Source organism: Solanum dulcamara, chromosome 1 (genome assembly GCF_947179165.1).
Source record: "Solanum dulcamara chromosome 1, daSolDulc1.2, whole genome shotgun sequence".
In the NCBI taxonomy this organism is placed as follows: Eukaryota; Viridiplantae; Streptophyta; class Magnoliopsida; order Solanales; family Solanaceae; genus Solanum; species Solanum dulcamara.
This window is the reverse complement of record NC_077237.1, coordinates 5,422,853-5,438,703: the sequence shown is the minus strand read 5'-3', so window position 1 is coordinate 5,438,703 and position 15,851 is coordinate 5,422,853. Positions and strand designations below refer to the sequence as shown.

The 15,851-nt window shown below is 35.8% G+C and overlaps 1 protein-coding gene across 1 annotated transcript; it reads right to left on the bottom strand.

The window, feature by feature from the left end:
• Nucleotides 1-477: 477 nt before the first annotated feature.
• On the bottom strand, nt 478-12,970 carry LOC129886344 (probable CoA ligase CCL5). The gene is made up of 5 exons (XM_055960998.1): nt 11,933-12,970; nt 11,155-11,541; nt 10,842-10,909; nt 10,653-10,755; nt 478-603 (listed from the first exon to the last, which is right to left on the bottom strand). The coding sequence occupies exons 1-5, from the start codon at nt 12,968-12,970 to the stop codon at nt 478-480; spliced, it is 1,722 nt and encodes a 573-aa protein (XP_055816973.1).
• Between the last annotated feature and the right edge of the window lie 2,881 nt (nt 12,971-15,851).

Here is a 15,851-nt window from a genome sequence, read left to right as displayed (position 1 = left end):
TTTTTGTATTGCTAGAATTTGAATGTTGGGCTTATTTCTAATTTGGTTCTATTTAATTTTATGGGGAAAAACATAAACACACTAACAGTAGAGAAATTTTCATAATCTACCCTAATTAGTACTAACCAACAAAAAACAACACTAAATATTATTTGATCCACAAGCTCTTTCAGATTTTTTGTTAAAATTCTGATGTTTTTTTTATGAATGATGAGACCCCTATTTGTAGTTGTGGAATGAAAGAGTTGTGATGAGAATAAAATCTTTTTGACCAATAAAATTGAAGTTGGCATGGAGACATTTGATTGATCAAAACACGTCACTATCACATATAGCATATTTTTTTTGGTCTTTGTTTTGACTAAGCATGTTATATCATTTTGACACATGATATGATCTTATTGGCTTATTTATTTGACTTGACTTATCACATAAATAATTTAAATATCTTTCACACTATAACGCAAATATGTGATCTTATAATTTTGACAAAATTGGGAGGTTGCTTTGAAGCACCAATTCCTTCCTCAAAATTTTCCCTGCTGCTGATCTTGGTATGGCACTGATAAAATTAACCCTTCTTACTTTCTTGTACGGGGCTACCTGCACAAAGCGTCTTTAAACTTGATGAATTTAATCATTAAACTTTATCATTTAATCCACGTAATTTTCACATATATACTAACATTCACAATCTTTACTATTTCTTATTTTTATGATAATTCTTCATATTTTTTTATTAAACAAATTACATTATATAAATATAGTTTTTATTTATGAATTTATTTGACTAATGCTTATGTTTATTTATATTTTGATGTCTCTAATACTAAATTACATATTTTTAATATATTCTTTTAGTCAATAGAAAGCTTGTATTTTATATGTGAATTGAAATGAAACCTTTAACATTTTACAATTTAAGAGTGTGATATGAGCTTAAATGAAGTGATACAAATAATAAAATTGTAACAACCCCTAAAATGTTGTATGTCGGTATTTCAATTCTCGACAAAAATAATACAGCCTCTGTATTTTGGGCATAACTTTTCATAGGTTGGTCCAAATTAGGTGATTCAAATTTCTGGGTAATCACAACATCCTTACCTACAACTTTCATGAAGAACATAACTTCAAATTCGGAGTATAAGTAGGTCAAATAAATTAATCTTTGCAAGATATAGTGCTGTGACGGAATTGAGTGTTGATAGAAGAAAATTCATATCTCACTGTAGGTTGCTCCAAATTGGTTGATTCTTGAACGATATGAAACTAGACTTCCATATCTACAATTCTTATGAAGAAACCAAATCCTAATAAGGAATTTATCTTATTCAAACGTAGCTTCGAAAATGAGTATTCTGTTAAAAAGAACTCATCTTACCTACCATGGAAACATCTAGATGCATTTGACATCATGCATGACATAAATTGTCCTCCATTTAACATCATCCATGACATCAATATATTCCATTAAATTTTCAGATTTTTCTTTATAATTATTTTATTTATTGTTAGGTCCCTCTTTCCCACCTATAAATACCCACCTTATTTCCTCATTTTATTCATCAAGCTTTCCTAAGCATTTCTTCTCTCTATATACTTCTTCTCAAATATAGTTTTAGTTTTAGTAGTATAAAAATACTACTCCGATTATTTTTATACTCCGGGTAGTACACAAAACGCTCCGGCGAGGAGAAAAGGCTAGGGATCCAAGAGTATTCCAATTCAGAGTAAACCTTCGGATTTAAGGTATGTAAGGCTTTCATAGCATTGGATTGAGTTCGTCCATGCGCCCAATATTTAAATTTATTATAATTGAGTTATAGTTGAGTTTTATTCAAATCTTGAATTCTAGATGAATTAATTCTTCTTCTATTGAGTTTGATATATTTATGCATTAATATTATTATTATTGTTATCTCTCATATTATTGGAATTATTGTTCATGGCTACTTTCCCATGAATTCTAATTGATTTGATGTTCATGAATATTTTTACATATGTTTTGAGTAAAGATGTTGGCTTTTTATTATTTTTATTGATAAAAAGAGAGTTATATGAATTAATACTATATATGTATTTTATTGAGTTTTGAAAGAGTAAAAGAGTTGAATTTGAATGAATTTGAGAAAATGATATTTTGAGCAAGATGTTTTGATGAGATGTAAATGATGTTTTTGGAAGTATAATGATTGATGAACATGAAATGAGATGAGTTTGATGATTTAAATTAAAGTCCAATGAGACTAGATGATGAGTTTAATATGAGCACATATTTTGGGAGTAGTATTGAGCACCGAGTTGGGTAAGAGTTTAATTGACTCAAACCCCAGAACTACGTAGCCAGCGTAGGATGGAGGCTATGCCTCTTAAGTCCCAAAAAGAGGACTTTGATGAATGGATCCAAGATGGTGATGTCCTTTACCCTGGCAAGGTATTGGATGGATGTGGCAACGACATCGCTTCGTTGTATCATCGCTAGCTCATAAGTGATGGTTGTCGGTTAGAGAAACTCCCAACTGAGTAAGCATTGCTTATTACTATTATTTTTATTATTATATTTTAAACTTGCATTACATAGTCATGTTGAGATGATGTTGAGTTCTGAGCTGAGTTTTATTGAGAGGAGTATCTTGATATCTATCCTTACCTTCCTGCCATTTTACATACTCGTACATTCCACGTACTGACGTCATTCGACCTGCATCGTTTTATGATGCAGATATAGGTGTTAGAGATCCTCAACAGGCGCATCGTTGAAGATCATTTCTTTTCAGCTATTTGGTGAGTCCTTCTTGTATTCGAAGGAACTCCTTATCCTTTTATTATTGTTGAGTGTGATGTTTCTTTTGAGGTAGCCATGGACATGTCATTGGCACCATCTAAGAGTATTAGAGGCTTCATAGACAGAGTCTGATGATGTAATCGGAGTAGTTCTCCTTAGAAACTACTTCTTCTAATAATTATCTATTTTTCCTTTGATTATGACAAGCCCACATTAGTATTCTTAAGTCTTCCGCTCATGAATAAATAAGAAATGAGACCAAGTGGTTCTCTCAGAAGTCAGAAATGGTTTCTGAGTGCCGGCCACGCCTAGGGTACCCTCTCGGGGCGTGACAAACTTGGTATCAGAGCACAGAGTTCAAGAGTCCTAGGGTGTCTATGAAGCCGTGTCTAGTAGAGTCTTGTTTATAGGTGTGTCATGCACCATACTTATAATCAGGAAGCTATAGGACATTAGGAATTATTTCACTTCTTTCATAATCTGAGTTCGTGCGATAGAGTTTAACTCTATAAAAGCTTTCTTTCTAATTCGTGCGTTTACACGTTTCAGACATGCCTCCTAAACGTTCAGCTAGTAAGAGGAACGCTCCCAACACTGAGGTTCCACAGTCAGTGATGCCTCCACGGAGAACTAGGGGCCGACCTGCAAGGTCTACTGAGGTACCCCAAGTACCTACTGTTCAGACCACTCCTACTTCTGAGGATGATTTTCGAGGAGCGATTGCTATGCTCACCCAGTTGGTGGCTGCTCGAAATAGTAGCCAAAGTTCACCAACTCCTAGCTCTAGTTATCAAGAGCCGTCTGCTGCCACGAGGATCAGAGATTTTCTGAGAATGAATCCACCGGTCTTCACGGGTTCTAACGTTGATGAAGACCCCCAAAATTTCATTGATGAGATGTGGAAGATACTAAAAGCGATGCATGCTACAGAGATTGAGGGTGTTGAGTTGGTGTCTTATCAACTCAAGGATGTCGCAAATGTCTGGTATAACCAGTGGGAAGAAAGTAGAGGTGAAGATGCAGAGCCTGCTCTTTGGGATGAGTTTGAAAGAGCATTTCTTGATAACTTTTTCCCCAAGAGCTACGTGAAGCAAAAATTGAGGAGTTTGTGAACCTCAAGCAAGAGAGTATGACTGTGAAAGAATATAGTTTGAAGTTTATTCAATTGTCCAAATATGCCCCAGAAATGATTCCCCATATGAGGTCTAAGATGAGGAAGTTTGTCTCTGGCCTAGGCAAACATGTAAAGAAAGAATGTAAGGCAATGCTAATGATTTCTGACATGGATTTTTCTAGATTGATGGTGTATGCTCAGCAGGTTGAGGATGATAAGAAAAAGGACCGAGAAGAACACCTAAGCAAGAAGGCTAAGTCTGCTGGGCATGAGAATGAGCAGAAGCAAGGGAAGGGTAACAAGTCTTTCTTTCAGAAAAGGTCTTCCAATTATGCACCTTCCCCAACAAATACTTTTACACCTAATACCAGGTATGATCAAAGATCTCTAAGTCACCAAAACTTCCGATCTCAAGGTTCTCAGTCCCAATTAAGTATGGCTCAAGGTTCTAGAGGGAAACCACCATGTGCTAGATGTGGAAGGCTCCATTTGGGAGAGTGTCGTGTGGGCACCAATGCTTGCTACGGATGTGGAAAGATAGGTCACTTCCAGAATGAGTGTCCTTCAAAAAGGCAGGGAGATGGAAGTAGTAGAGCTCAGTTTTCTTCTGCAGCTCCACAGAATAGAGGTAATCATAGAGGTGCAGCTTCAAGTGCAGGTGGGGGAACCAACCGTCTGTATGCTATGGGTAGTCGCCAAGACCAAGAAAACGCACCCGATGTTGTTACTGGTATGCTTCGAGTCCTTTCTTTTGATGTGTATGCATTACTTGATCCGGGTGCTACATTATCTTTTGTGACTCCTTACTTGGCTAGTAAATTTGAGATCCTTCCTGAGTGTCTTCTTGAGCCTTTCAGTGTGTCTACTCCTGTTGGTGATTCTATCTTAGCTGAGAGGGTCTATAGAAATTGTACTGTGTCAATCTATCATAGGGATACCATGTCTGACTTAGTTGAGTTGGACATGGTTGATTTTGATGTGATTCTTGGTATGGACTGGCTTTATTCTTGTTATGCTTCGGTTGATTGTAGGACCCGAATTGTCAAGTTTCAATTTCCAAACGAGCCTATCTTAGAGTGGAAGGGTAATTCTGTAGTGCCTAGGGGTAAATTTATTTCCTACCTTAAGGCCAGAAAATTAATCTCTAAGGGATGTATTTATCATATAGTTCGAGTCAAAAATATTAATGATCAGACTCCATCTCTTGAGTCAGTTCCCATTGTGAATGAGTTTCCTGAAGTCTTTCCTGAGGATCTACCCGGAATTCCTCCTGATAGAGAGATAAACTTTGGTATTGATATCCTTCCTGATACACAACCTATCTCCATTCCTCCTTATAGGATGGCTCCTGCTGAGTTGAAAGAGTTGAAAGAACAACTGAAAGACCTCCTAGATAAGGGGTTTATTAGGCCAAGTGTCTCACCTTGGGGCGCTCCTGTCCTATTCGTGCGAAAGAAAGATGGGTCCCTTAGAATGTGCATTGATTACCGACAACTAAACAAGGTCACTATTAAAAACAAGTACCCTCTCCCCAGAATAGATGATTTATTTGACCAACTTCAGGGTGCCACATATTTCTCTAAGATAGACCTCAGATCAGGCTATCACCAGTTGAAAGTGAGAGAATGTGACATCCCGAAGACGGCTTTTCGAACCCGCTATGGTCATTTTGAGTTTCTTGTTATGTCCTTTGGATTGACAAATGCTCCAGCAGCTTTTATGGACCTCATGAACCGAGTATTCAAGCCATACCTAGATACGTTTGTAATTGTCTTCATCGATGATATTTTGGTCTACTCTAGAAGTAAGAATGAGCATGCTAATCACCTTAGGATTGTCCTTCAAACTCTTAAGGAGAAGGAGTTGTATGCTAAGTTTTCAAAGTGTGAGTTTTGGCTTGAGTCTGTAGCATTCCTAGGTCATATTATATCTGGGGATGGAATCCAAGTTGATACTCAAAAGATTGAGGCAGTTAAGAACTGGCCCCGACCCACCTCTCCAACCGACATAAGGAGTTTCTTAGGTTTGGCTGGTTACTACAGGAGGTTTGTTGAGGGATTTTCATCCATATCCTCACCATTGACTAAGCTGACTCAGAAGAAGGCTAAGTTTCAATGGTCTGATGCTTGTGAGAAAAGTTTTCAAGAGTTGAAAGCTAGATTGACTACTGCTCCAGTACTATCCCTACCCGAAGGAATGGATGGTTTTGTAATCTATTGTGATGCTTCAAGAGTTGGGTTGGGATGTGTATTGATGCAGAAAGGTAAGGTCATTGCCTATGCCTCCAGGCAGCTTAAGACTCATGAGAGGAACTACCCCACTCATGACCTTGAGTTGGCAGCTGTGGTATTTGCTCTTAAGATTTGGCGTCACAATCTTTATGGTGTACATGTGGATGTGTTCACAGACCATAAGAGCTTGCAGTATGTATTCAGCCAGAAGGAGCTGAATTTGAGGCAAAGGAGATGGCTAGAGTTGCTCAAGGATTATGACATGAGCATTCTCTACCACCCAGGTAAAGCAAATGTAGTTGCTGATGCTCTTAGCAGGTTATCTATGGGAAGTACAACTCATGTGGAAGAGGAAAAGAAGGAGTTGGCAAAGGAAGTGCATAGACTTGCGCGTTTGGGAGTTCAACTTATTGACTCTAGTGAGGGTGGTACAATAGTACGAAATGGAGCCGAATCATCTCTAGTTGCAGAGGTGAAAGAAAATCAAGATCAGGACCCTATTCTTCTTCAACTGAAGGATGAGGTTCACAAGCAGAAGGTAATGGCTTTTACCAAAGGGGGAGATGGAGTGTTGAGATATCAAGAAAGATTATGTGTTCCAAGTGTTGATGGTATTAGGGAGAGAATCATGAAAGAAGCCCATAATTCTAAGTATTCCATCCATCCAGGTTCAACAAAGATGTATCATGACTTGAGAGAAGTATACTGGTGGAGTGGAATGAAGAGAGATATAGCAGAGTTTGTGTCCAAGTGCCCAAATTGCCAACAAGTTAAAATTGAGCACCAAAGGCCTTGTGGAGTGGCTCAGAATATAGAGATACCGGAATGGAAGTGGGAAATGATCAATATGGACTTCATTACCGGTTTACCACGAACCCGCAAACAACATGACTCTATTTGGGTAATTGTGGATAGGATGACCAAATCGGCCCATTTCTTGCCGGTTAAGACTACGAACACTGCAGAGGATTATGCCAAACTGTATCTTAGAGAGATTGTTAGACTGCATGGAGTTCCTTTGTCTATCATCTCTGATAGGGGAGCTCAATTTACTGCTCAGTTTTGGAAGTCATTTCAGAAGGGCTTGGGTTCAAGAGTGAACCTTAGTACTGCTTTTCATCCGCAAACAGATGGCCAGGCAGAGCGTACGATACAGACTTTGGAGGATATGCTAAGAGCCTGTGTCATTGACTTCAAAGGTAATTGGGATGATCATTTACCTCTTATTGAGTTTGCATACAATAATAGTTTCCATTCGAGTATTCAAATGGCTCCTTATGAAGCTCTGTATGGGAGGAGATGTAGATCACCAATTGGTTGGTTTGAAGTTGGTGAAGCTGAGTTGATTGGACCAGACTTGGTTCACCAAGCTATGGAGAAGGTGAAAACCATACAAGAGAGGTTGAGGACTGCTCAAAGTCGCCAAAAATCCTACACTGATGTTAGAAGAAGAGATTTAGAGTTCGAAGTGTATGATTGGGTATACTTGAAAGTTTCACCCATGAAGGGTGTGATGAGATTTGGAAAGAAAGGGAAGCTTAGTCCCCGCTACATTGGTCCTTATCAGATTATGAGGAGGGTAGGTAACGTAGCCTATGAATTGGAGTTGCCTCCAGAATTAGCTGCTATTCATCCCGTGTTTCACATCTCTATGCTTAAGAAGTGTTTGGGAGATCCTTCACTTGTTGTCCCAGCTGAGAGCATTGGGGTGAAAGAGAGTTTGAGTTATGAAGAGATTCCAGTTCAAATTCTTGATCGTCAGGTTCGCAAATTAAGAACTAAGGAAGTGGCATCTGTCAAAGTCCTATGGCGAAATCAATTTGTTGAAGAGGCTACATGGGAAGCTGAAGAAGATATGAAGGCTAACTATCCTCATCTATTTATGCCTTCTGATGACGATATTCAAGGTAATATTCCTTACTTCTACCTTTGAGTCGATGTTTATTCTTGAGTTTGAGTCATTAACCATTTGAGTATCGGAGTTGATGTATTGATGATATTCATTCTTTATGTCTCCTATTTTCATCTTCATTCGAGGACGAATGATCCCAAGGGGGAGATATTGTAACAACCCCTAAAATGTTGTATGTCGGTATTTCAATTCTCGACAAAAATAATACAGCCTCTGTATTTTGGGCATAACTTTTCATAGGTTGGTCCAAATTAGGTGATTCAAATTTCTGGGTAATCACAACATCCTTACCTACAACTTTCATGAAGAACATAACTTCAAATTCGGAGTATAAGTAGGTCAAATAAATTAATCTTTGCAAGATATAGTGCTGTGACGGAATTGAGTGTTGATAGAAGAAAATTCATATCTCACTGTAGGTTGCTCCAAATTGGTTGATTCTTGAACGATATGAAACTAGACTTCCATATCTACAATTCTTATGAAGAAACCAAATCCTAATAAGGAATTTATCTTATTCAAACGTAGCTTCGAAAATGAGTATTCTGTTAAAAAGAACTCATCTTACCTACCATGGAAACATCTAGATGCATTTGACATCATGCATGACATAAATTGTCCTCCATTTAACATCATCCATGACATCAATATATTCCATTAAATTTTCAGATTTTTCTTTATAATTATTTTATTTATTGTTAGGTCCCTCTTTCCCACCTATAAATACCCACCTTATTTCCTCATTTTATTCATCAAGCTTTCCTAAGCATTTCTTCTCTCTATATACTTCTTCTCAAATATAGTTTTAGTTTTAGTAGTATAAAAATACTACTCCGATTATTTTTATACTCCGGGTAGTACACAAAACGCTCCGGCGAGGAGAAAAGGCTAGGGATCCAAGAGTATTCCAATTCAGAGTAAACCTTCGGATTTAAGGTATGTAAGGCTTTCATAGCATTGGATTGAGTTCGTCCATGCGCCCAATATTTAAATTTATTATAATTGAGTTATAGTTGAGTTTTATTCAAATCTTGAATTCTAGATGAATTAATTCTTCTTCTATTGAGTTTGATATATTTATGCATTAATATTATTATTATTGTTATCTCTCATATTATTGGAATTATTGTTCATGGCTACTTTCCCATGAATTCTAATTGATTTGATGTTCATGAATATTTTTACATATGTTTTGAGTAAAGATGTTGGCTTTTTATTATTTTTATTGATAAAAAGAGAGTTATATGAATTAATACTATATATGTATTTTATTGAGTTTTGAAAGAGTAAAAGAGTTGAATTTGAATGAATTTGAGAAAATGATATTTTGAGCAAGATGTTTTGATGAGATGTAAATGATGTTTTTGGAAGTATAATGATTGATGAACATGAAATGAGATGAGTTTGATGATTTAAATTAAAGTCCAATGAGACTAGATGATGAGTTTAATATGAGCACATATTTTGGGAGTAGTATTGAGCACCGAGTTGGGTAAGAGTTTAATTGACTCAAACCCCAGAACTACGTAGCCAGCGTAGGATGGAGGCTATGCCTCTTAAGTCCCAAAAAGAGGACTTTGATGAATGGATCCAAGATGGTGATGTCCTTTACCCTGGCAAGGTATTGGATGGATGTGGCAACGACATCGCTTCGTTGTATCATCGCTAGCTCATAAGTGATGGTTGTCGGTTAGAGAAACTCCCAACTGAGTAAGCATTGCTTATTACTATTATTTTTATTATTATATTTTAAACTTGCATTACATAGTCATGTTGAGATGATGTTGAGTTCTGAGCTGAGTTTTATTGAGAGGAGTATCTTGATATCTATCCTTACCTTCCTGCCATTTTACATACTCGTACATTCCACGTACTGACGTCATTCGACCTGCATCGTTTTATGATGCAGATACAGGTGTTAGAGATCCTCAACAGGCGCATCGTTGAAGATCATTTCTTTTCAGCTATTTGGTGAGTCCTTCTTGTATTCGAAGGAACTCCTTATCCTTTTATTATTGTTGAGTGTGATGTTTCTTTTGAGGTAGCCATGGACATGTCATTGGCACCATCTAAGAGTATTAGAGGCTTCATAGACAGAGTCTGATGATGTAATCGGAGTAGTTCTCCTTAGAAACTACTTCTTCTAATAATTATCTATTTTTCCTTTGATTATGACAAGCCCACATTAGTATTCTTAAGTCTTCCGCTCATGAATAAATAAGAAATGAGACCAAGTGGTTCTCTCAGAAGTCAGAAATGGTTTCTGAGTGCCGGCCACGCCTAGGGTACCCTCTCGGGGCGTGACAAAAATCCTCTTTTACTTTAACAAATTTGAGATGAAAGTTCTATTTTTAATCTAAATAAGATTGAAAGTTTTATTTTTAAATACATGTGATGACATCATGGGAATACGCACACACAAAAATATTTAAGCTAAATAAGATGGAAGTTTTATTTTTAAAAATGAATAACTAAAGCAAGAAAATATAAAAAATAAAATAAAATGAAGTGTAAACAAAATTCTTAAAATTATGCATATATGTATTTAAAAAACACAAAAAAGTTATAAATATTAATATTGTACCAAAAAATTAAATGAACTCGAACCTGGCTAGAAACAAATTGAATGACTTGGTCTTGTGTGAGACCAGAACTGGCTGCTCTTACAACATATGCCAGTGGTATTTGTCCTGCTTCCTCATCTTCTAGTCTGTATAATAATAATATTTTATGTGTTCAAGTAATATACATCGTTAGTATAAACATTTTTTACACCGTCAATGAAAATTGACTCACGGGACAACTGCTGCATCAAGTATCTCATGGTGGCTCAATAGTATTGCTTCAAGTTCTGCTGGAGCTACCTGTATTGCATTTACATTTTATAATTGTGCGTCCTCAACTAATTGAGTATAAGGATCCCTTTGCATGCATAACTGTTTATTCATAAAATCAATTTTTAACGCATAAAAGTGTTTTCGACACTTGATACTTGTTAGCTGTTCTTTTAACTAACCTAAATGAACGCGCAGGGGTGGAGCACTGAATATGTATATACTTTAGATGATAACTCATAAACTTTAAATTATGAATTTGATTTTGACGTCACCTGATAACCATTATGTTTGATGAGTTCCTTTATTCTATCAACAATATATAAATATCCCTTGTCATCAAAGTAACAAAGATCACCAGTTTTGAGCCAGCCATCTTTATTGATTGTTGCAGTAGTTGCTTCTTCATTTCCAAAATACTCTTTCATAACCCCTGGACCTTTCAACCACAATTCACCTTCTTTAAATGGCGGCGACGCCTCCCCTGTTTCGTGATTAACCACCTTCGCGGAGAAGCCCGGAAATAACACTCCCACCGAGGATGGACGGGCCTTTGAATCTTCGTTGGTAACGAAAAATGTTGCTGCACCTGTTGTCTCGGTTAGGCCGTAGCCTTGCTTCAGTTCCACCCAAGGGAACTTCTCTCGGAACGCATCAGCTACCTGTTCAAACCAACAAGATTTTCACTAAAGAGATTCAAAATAGAGAGAAATAAACACTAGACAATGCCAAGGGATTCAACCTCAACAATTTGTACATAAAAAAATCAAAATGTTGACCCTATCTTTGCCCTTGGTTGAGACATAATATAATTAAGGGCTATAAAACATGTCCTCTTTGACACATTGAGCTATTAGATAAAATAGTCGACACTATTCAATTTGGTATTAGAGCAGTCAAGACGTTTGGGATTCAACCACATTTCCACATGCCTCATGAAATGAGAATTAGGCTCACACGTTAAGTGTTGTGATCAAATATAATATAATTATATGGTAAAACGTATATTTTTTCTAACAACTTTAAAGATATGATCACATAATTCAACATTACCTCTTTGCTCAGCGGTGCTGCCCCCGAGGTAACGCTTCGCAATGATGATAAATCATAGTAAGTACCTTTGTTATACTTAACAAGCCCAAGTATCACTGGTGGAACTGCTGGAATGTGACTGATTTTATGTGTCTGAATTGCTTCCAACATAGCTTGAAGATCAAATTTCTGCATCAACACAGTTGTGACACCCGAACAAAATAATCCGAGCCCGAAAAATGCCAGACCGTATACATGAAACATCGGTACGAAACAGAGGAAAACGTCGTCCTGAGACGACGTTACCTCCACGTAGTACTTCAGAAGTTTCATAATCGCAACGAAATTCGCGTGAGTTAACACGACACCTTTGCTAACACCAGTAGTTCCTGAAGAGTATAGTATTGCTGCTGTATCCGAAAGCATTGGACGTTCTTTAGGTAATTCTAAAGGGTCACAATTTTCAATCAACTCTTGTACTGAAATTGAATTTTCATCGTTGTTGGATCGCGTTGTGAGAAGCGTAGGCACGCCTGTGGGGACTAATTTGTGAACTTCTTCGGGTGCAGCAATGGCTAATTTCGCGCGCGATAGCCGTACTTGTTTTTCAATTTCTGATTCAGTGTTGAGTGGATTGGCAGGGGATAAAATTGCACCTATTGAAAGTACAGCTAGACATATGGTTGGGTACAAAATTGAATTTGGCGATAGGATGAAAATTACATCGCCTTTTCGCACACCTAGCGCGCTATATAAGCCCGTGGCAAGTGATAAAATGGACCTATGGAGTTGTGTATAGGTTAATTTTTGGTCAGTGGCATAGTCAATTAGTGCAATTTGTGACATTGCTTGGGCAGGGGATGGGAACTGTGACAATACAAATTTGGTTGTGTCAAGTTCAGAATAATCACTAGTCATTTTGTGTTGTTCACTAAGTTGGAGGACTGAATGGTAAATTCCGGTCTCGGAATCGTAACCATTCTTCCGATCGAACGATGGTTGATGATATTTGGATTGCTCATCTTCACTCGTGGGTATCCATTCTCCTTCACCTGACATGTTTAGGAAAAATTATATCTAATGTTTTTTTCCTTCTTTTTTGGTGCTAGTTTAAGCAAAACATTGAATCTAGATAAATAAGATTTTGAACACCAAGTTTAGAGATTGAAATCATCGATTAATTCTTTATTTATGTAACTCTGTCAGCTAGCTGTAGTCGGCAAAAACTAGGGGACCAAGTCATCATTCTTGGGAGCAATCGAATAAATCATACTTTGTCTGGTTCAATTAGTTCGTCTGATTTTGAAATTGATGTGAAATTAACGAAAGTAAAAGAAAGATATTTGATTTTTTATGATTTCAAATTAAAGTTACGTGAAGTGTGTCAAAAATATCTTTAATCTTGCAGTCTTAAGTATGTTAGGTGAATAGTAAAAATTAAAAAGTTTCTAAAATAGAAAAGATACGTCATTCTTCTTTAAACGGACTAAAAAAAATAAAAAAACAAATTAAAATAAAGAAAATATTATTTTCTAATATGTGCGACACATTATGTATAAAGTATATACGAAGAGATTATATTTTGTGCATGAGCCGTGTAAATAAGTTTAACCAATCAGATTAAATTGACGTACAATAACATGTAATTTTCCATAAGCCTCATAGTAATCTAGAGAAAAGATTAATAATATGCTAAAAACAGAAGTTTATTAATAATATGTCATAACCCTTATATAAAACCCTCTCCACAACTTTCAAGATGGACTTTAACTAAAAACAGAAGTTTATTGACAATAAGCACATCCTTTTTTTAATTAATTAGTGGCAATGACACATTCAAAGTTTCAAACGGTGGAAGGGAATCAACGGTGAAATGTTATTTATGAAATCAATTTTTTCAACTTCATCGATTAGAGACGTAATTTTTCAATCAAATATGAAAAAAAATGGTAATGAATAATTAAGAAACAAAATATTTTCCTCCATACCAATTACCAAACATATACCCCGCGACGCCATGACTTCTCTGGTATGTAATTTTTGGTTTATGAGAATTGGGAATATTTGCCCTTTCAGATTTTCAGGAAATGGCGGGGACAGGATTCAAACCTGCAATCTTCAGATCAAGAAATTTCTACGACGGTTTTTTCAACGAAATTTATTGACCATTTATAAATTGAATAAAAGAAAATAATTCTTTTTAGATCTATTATATGTAAAAATAAAAATCTCTTATAAAAAAATTATAAAACTAAAAAAAAATATAATTGACCTACAAATTCAGTTCTCCCAAAAATTTTAGTCATAGTGGGAAGAGACACACAACCAACTTTATGATATTCTTAAAATCATATTCTCTCTGTTTCATTTTTGTGTATTGAACATAAAATTTAAGAAATAATATTTTTTTAAAATTTTAAATTAATAATGTGTATAATGTATGAGAATTATGATCTTTATGTCTTGTCATCTTACATATATCGTGTGAAAAAGTTCGGCCTACCCCTACCTCTTCTGAAACCGTCCATGACCAATCTCTCACACCTCCGCACTGGGGCATCTGTGTCTCTCCTCTTCACATGCCCAAATCATCTCAGTCGTATTTCCCGCATCTTGTCTTCCACCGAAGCCACTCCTATTTTGTCCCGAATAGCCTCATTTCTAATCCTGTCGCTTTAAAAATTGATTTCCAACTTTTATTTTAGTCAAACACTAATCATGATAATTAGGGAGTAGTTGGTGTCAATAAATATATTTTATCCTTAAATAATTACATTAGCATTTACAAGAACTAATAAGAAAAGGACTGTTAAAAATATACTTTCGAATGACGAGTTTAAATTATAATAGATTATATTTATATTTATACGGATAAAATGTGCAACACATACACATGTACAAAAAGTTAAGACTTCAATATTGAATCAACATGCAATACCCAAGTCATGCACAATAATAATTTAACCACAGGATCAAAATAATAACATTTGTTTATGTTTTCTTGCATAAATATTGTATTTATTTTATCTTTATTATAATATTTAAAATTAAAAAGACCTAATATATATGGTAAGAAGAAAATATATGGTAGGTAGTATTAGAAGAACTAATAATCAAGAAATATTAAAATATATGGTAAAAATAAAATATATTTTAAAAAAGGAATCTTAAATATATGATAAAGAAAAATATTAAGAATATTGAATAAAGCACATGGCTTATGTGATTTGCACTTTTTAAAATTGATTTCCAACTTTTATTTTAGTCAAACACAAAACCATGATAATTAGGGAGTAGTTGGTGCGAATACCTACTCTAACACCTAGATAGGATAATCCTTACAGAAATATCATGCGGAAATTTAACAAATACCAAAATAACAGCCTGAAAAGTCAAGAATACATTATAATTGAATTTTTAAAACTCTAAGGTTTATTACAAGGATACTATAAGACCCCCAAGGATACTAGTCTAAACAGATACAAGAGCTTCTACAGATACATATCATAAATAAAGTTATGACATAACTCCCACCATAAGGAATGAAGAGTAGAAACTGTTGGAGAATCATTTTCGTCTTCACCTAAGAAACATCACTGACCCTGCAACCAGACTATGTCAAGTGACATAACAAGAGTATTATCAGTATAACACGTACTAGTAGGCATCATTGGTCAACCCGATACCTATTGCATATTATAAAGAAATCAACAAAGAAGTAAACATGCTCTTAAGAAAATACACCTCCAAGCCTTTATGCACAATTTTTACCATTTCCGATAACTTCATTAAATTCGTTCAAGCCTAACTCTAATCCCTTCTGGTTGGTCCGCTGCCAACTCTAAAAAAAATCATGACCTAGCCCTTCTATCACATAGAGGAGTTTCCAAACTACGGGCCACTACTTACTCTGTCTAACAAGTTTACTACCTTTAGCTTT

Bases quoted from the DNA above. Each gene is read 5' to 3' on its own strand.
- LOC129886344 (XM_055960998.1), bottom strand. From the start codon at position 12,970: ATGTCAGGTGAAGGAGAATGGATACCCACGAGTGAAGATGAGCAATCC. The intron at 11,542-11,932 runs GTAATGTTGAAT...TGGTTTGAACAG, and splicing joins CAGCACCGCTGAGCAAAGAG to GTAGCTGATGCGTTCCGAGA. The intron at 604-10,652 runs GTTCGAGTTCAT...CGCTTTGTGCAG, and splicing joins TTCAATTTGTTTCTAGCCAG to GTAGCCCCGTACAAGAAAGT.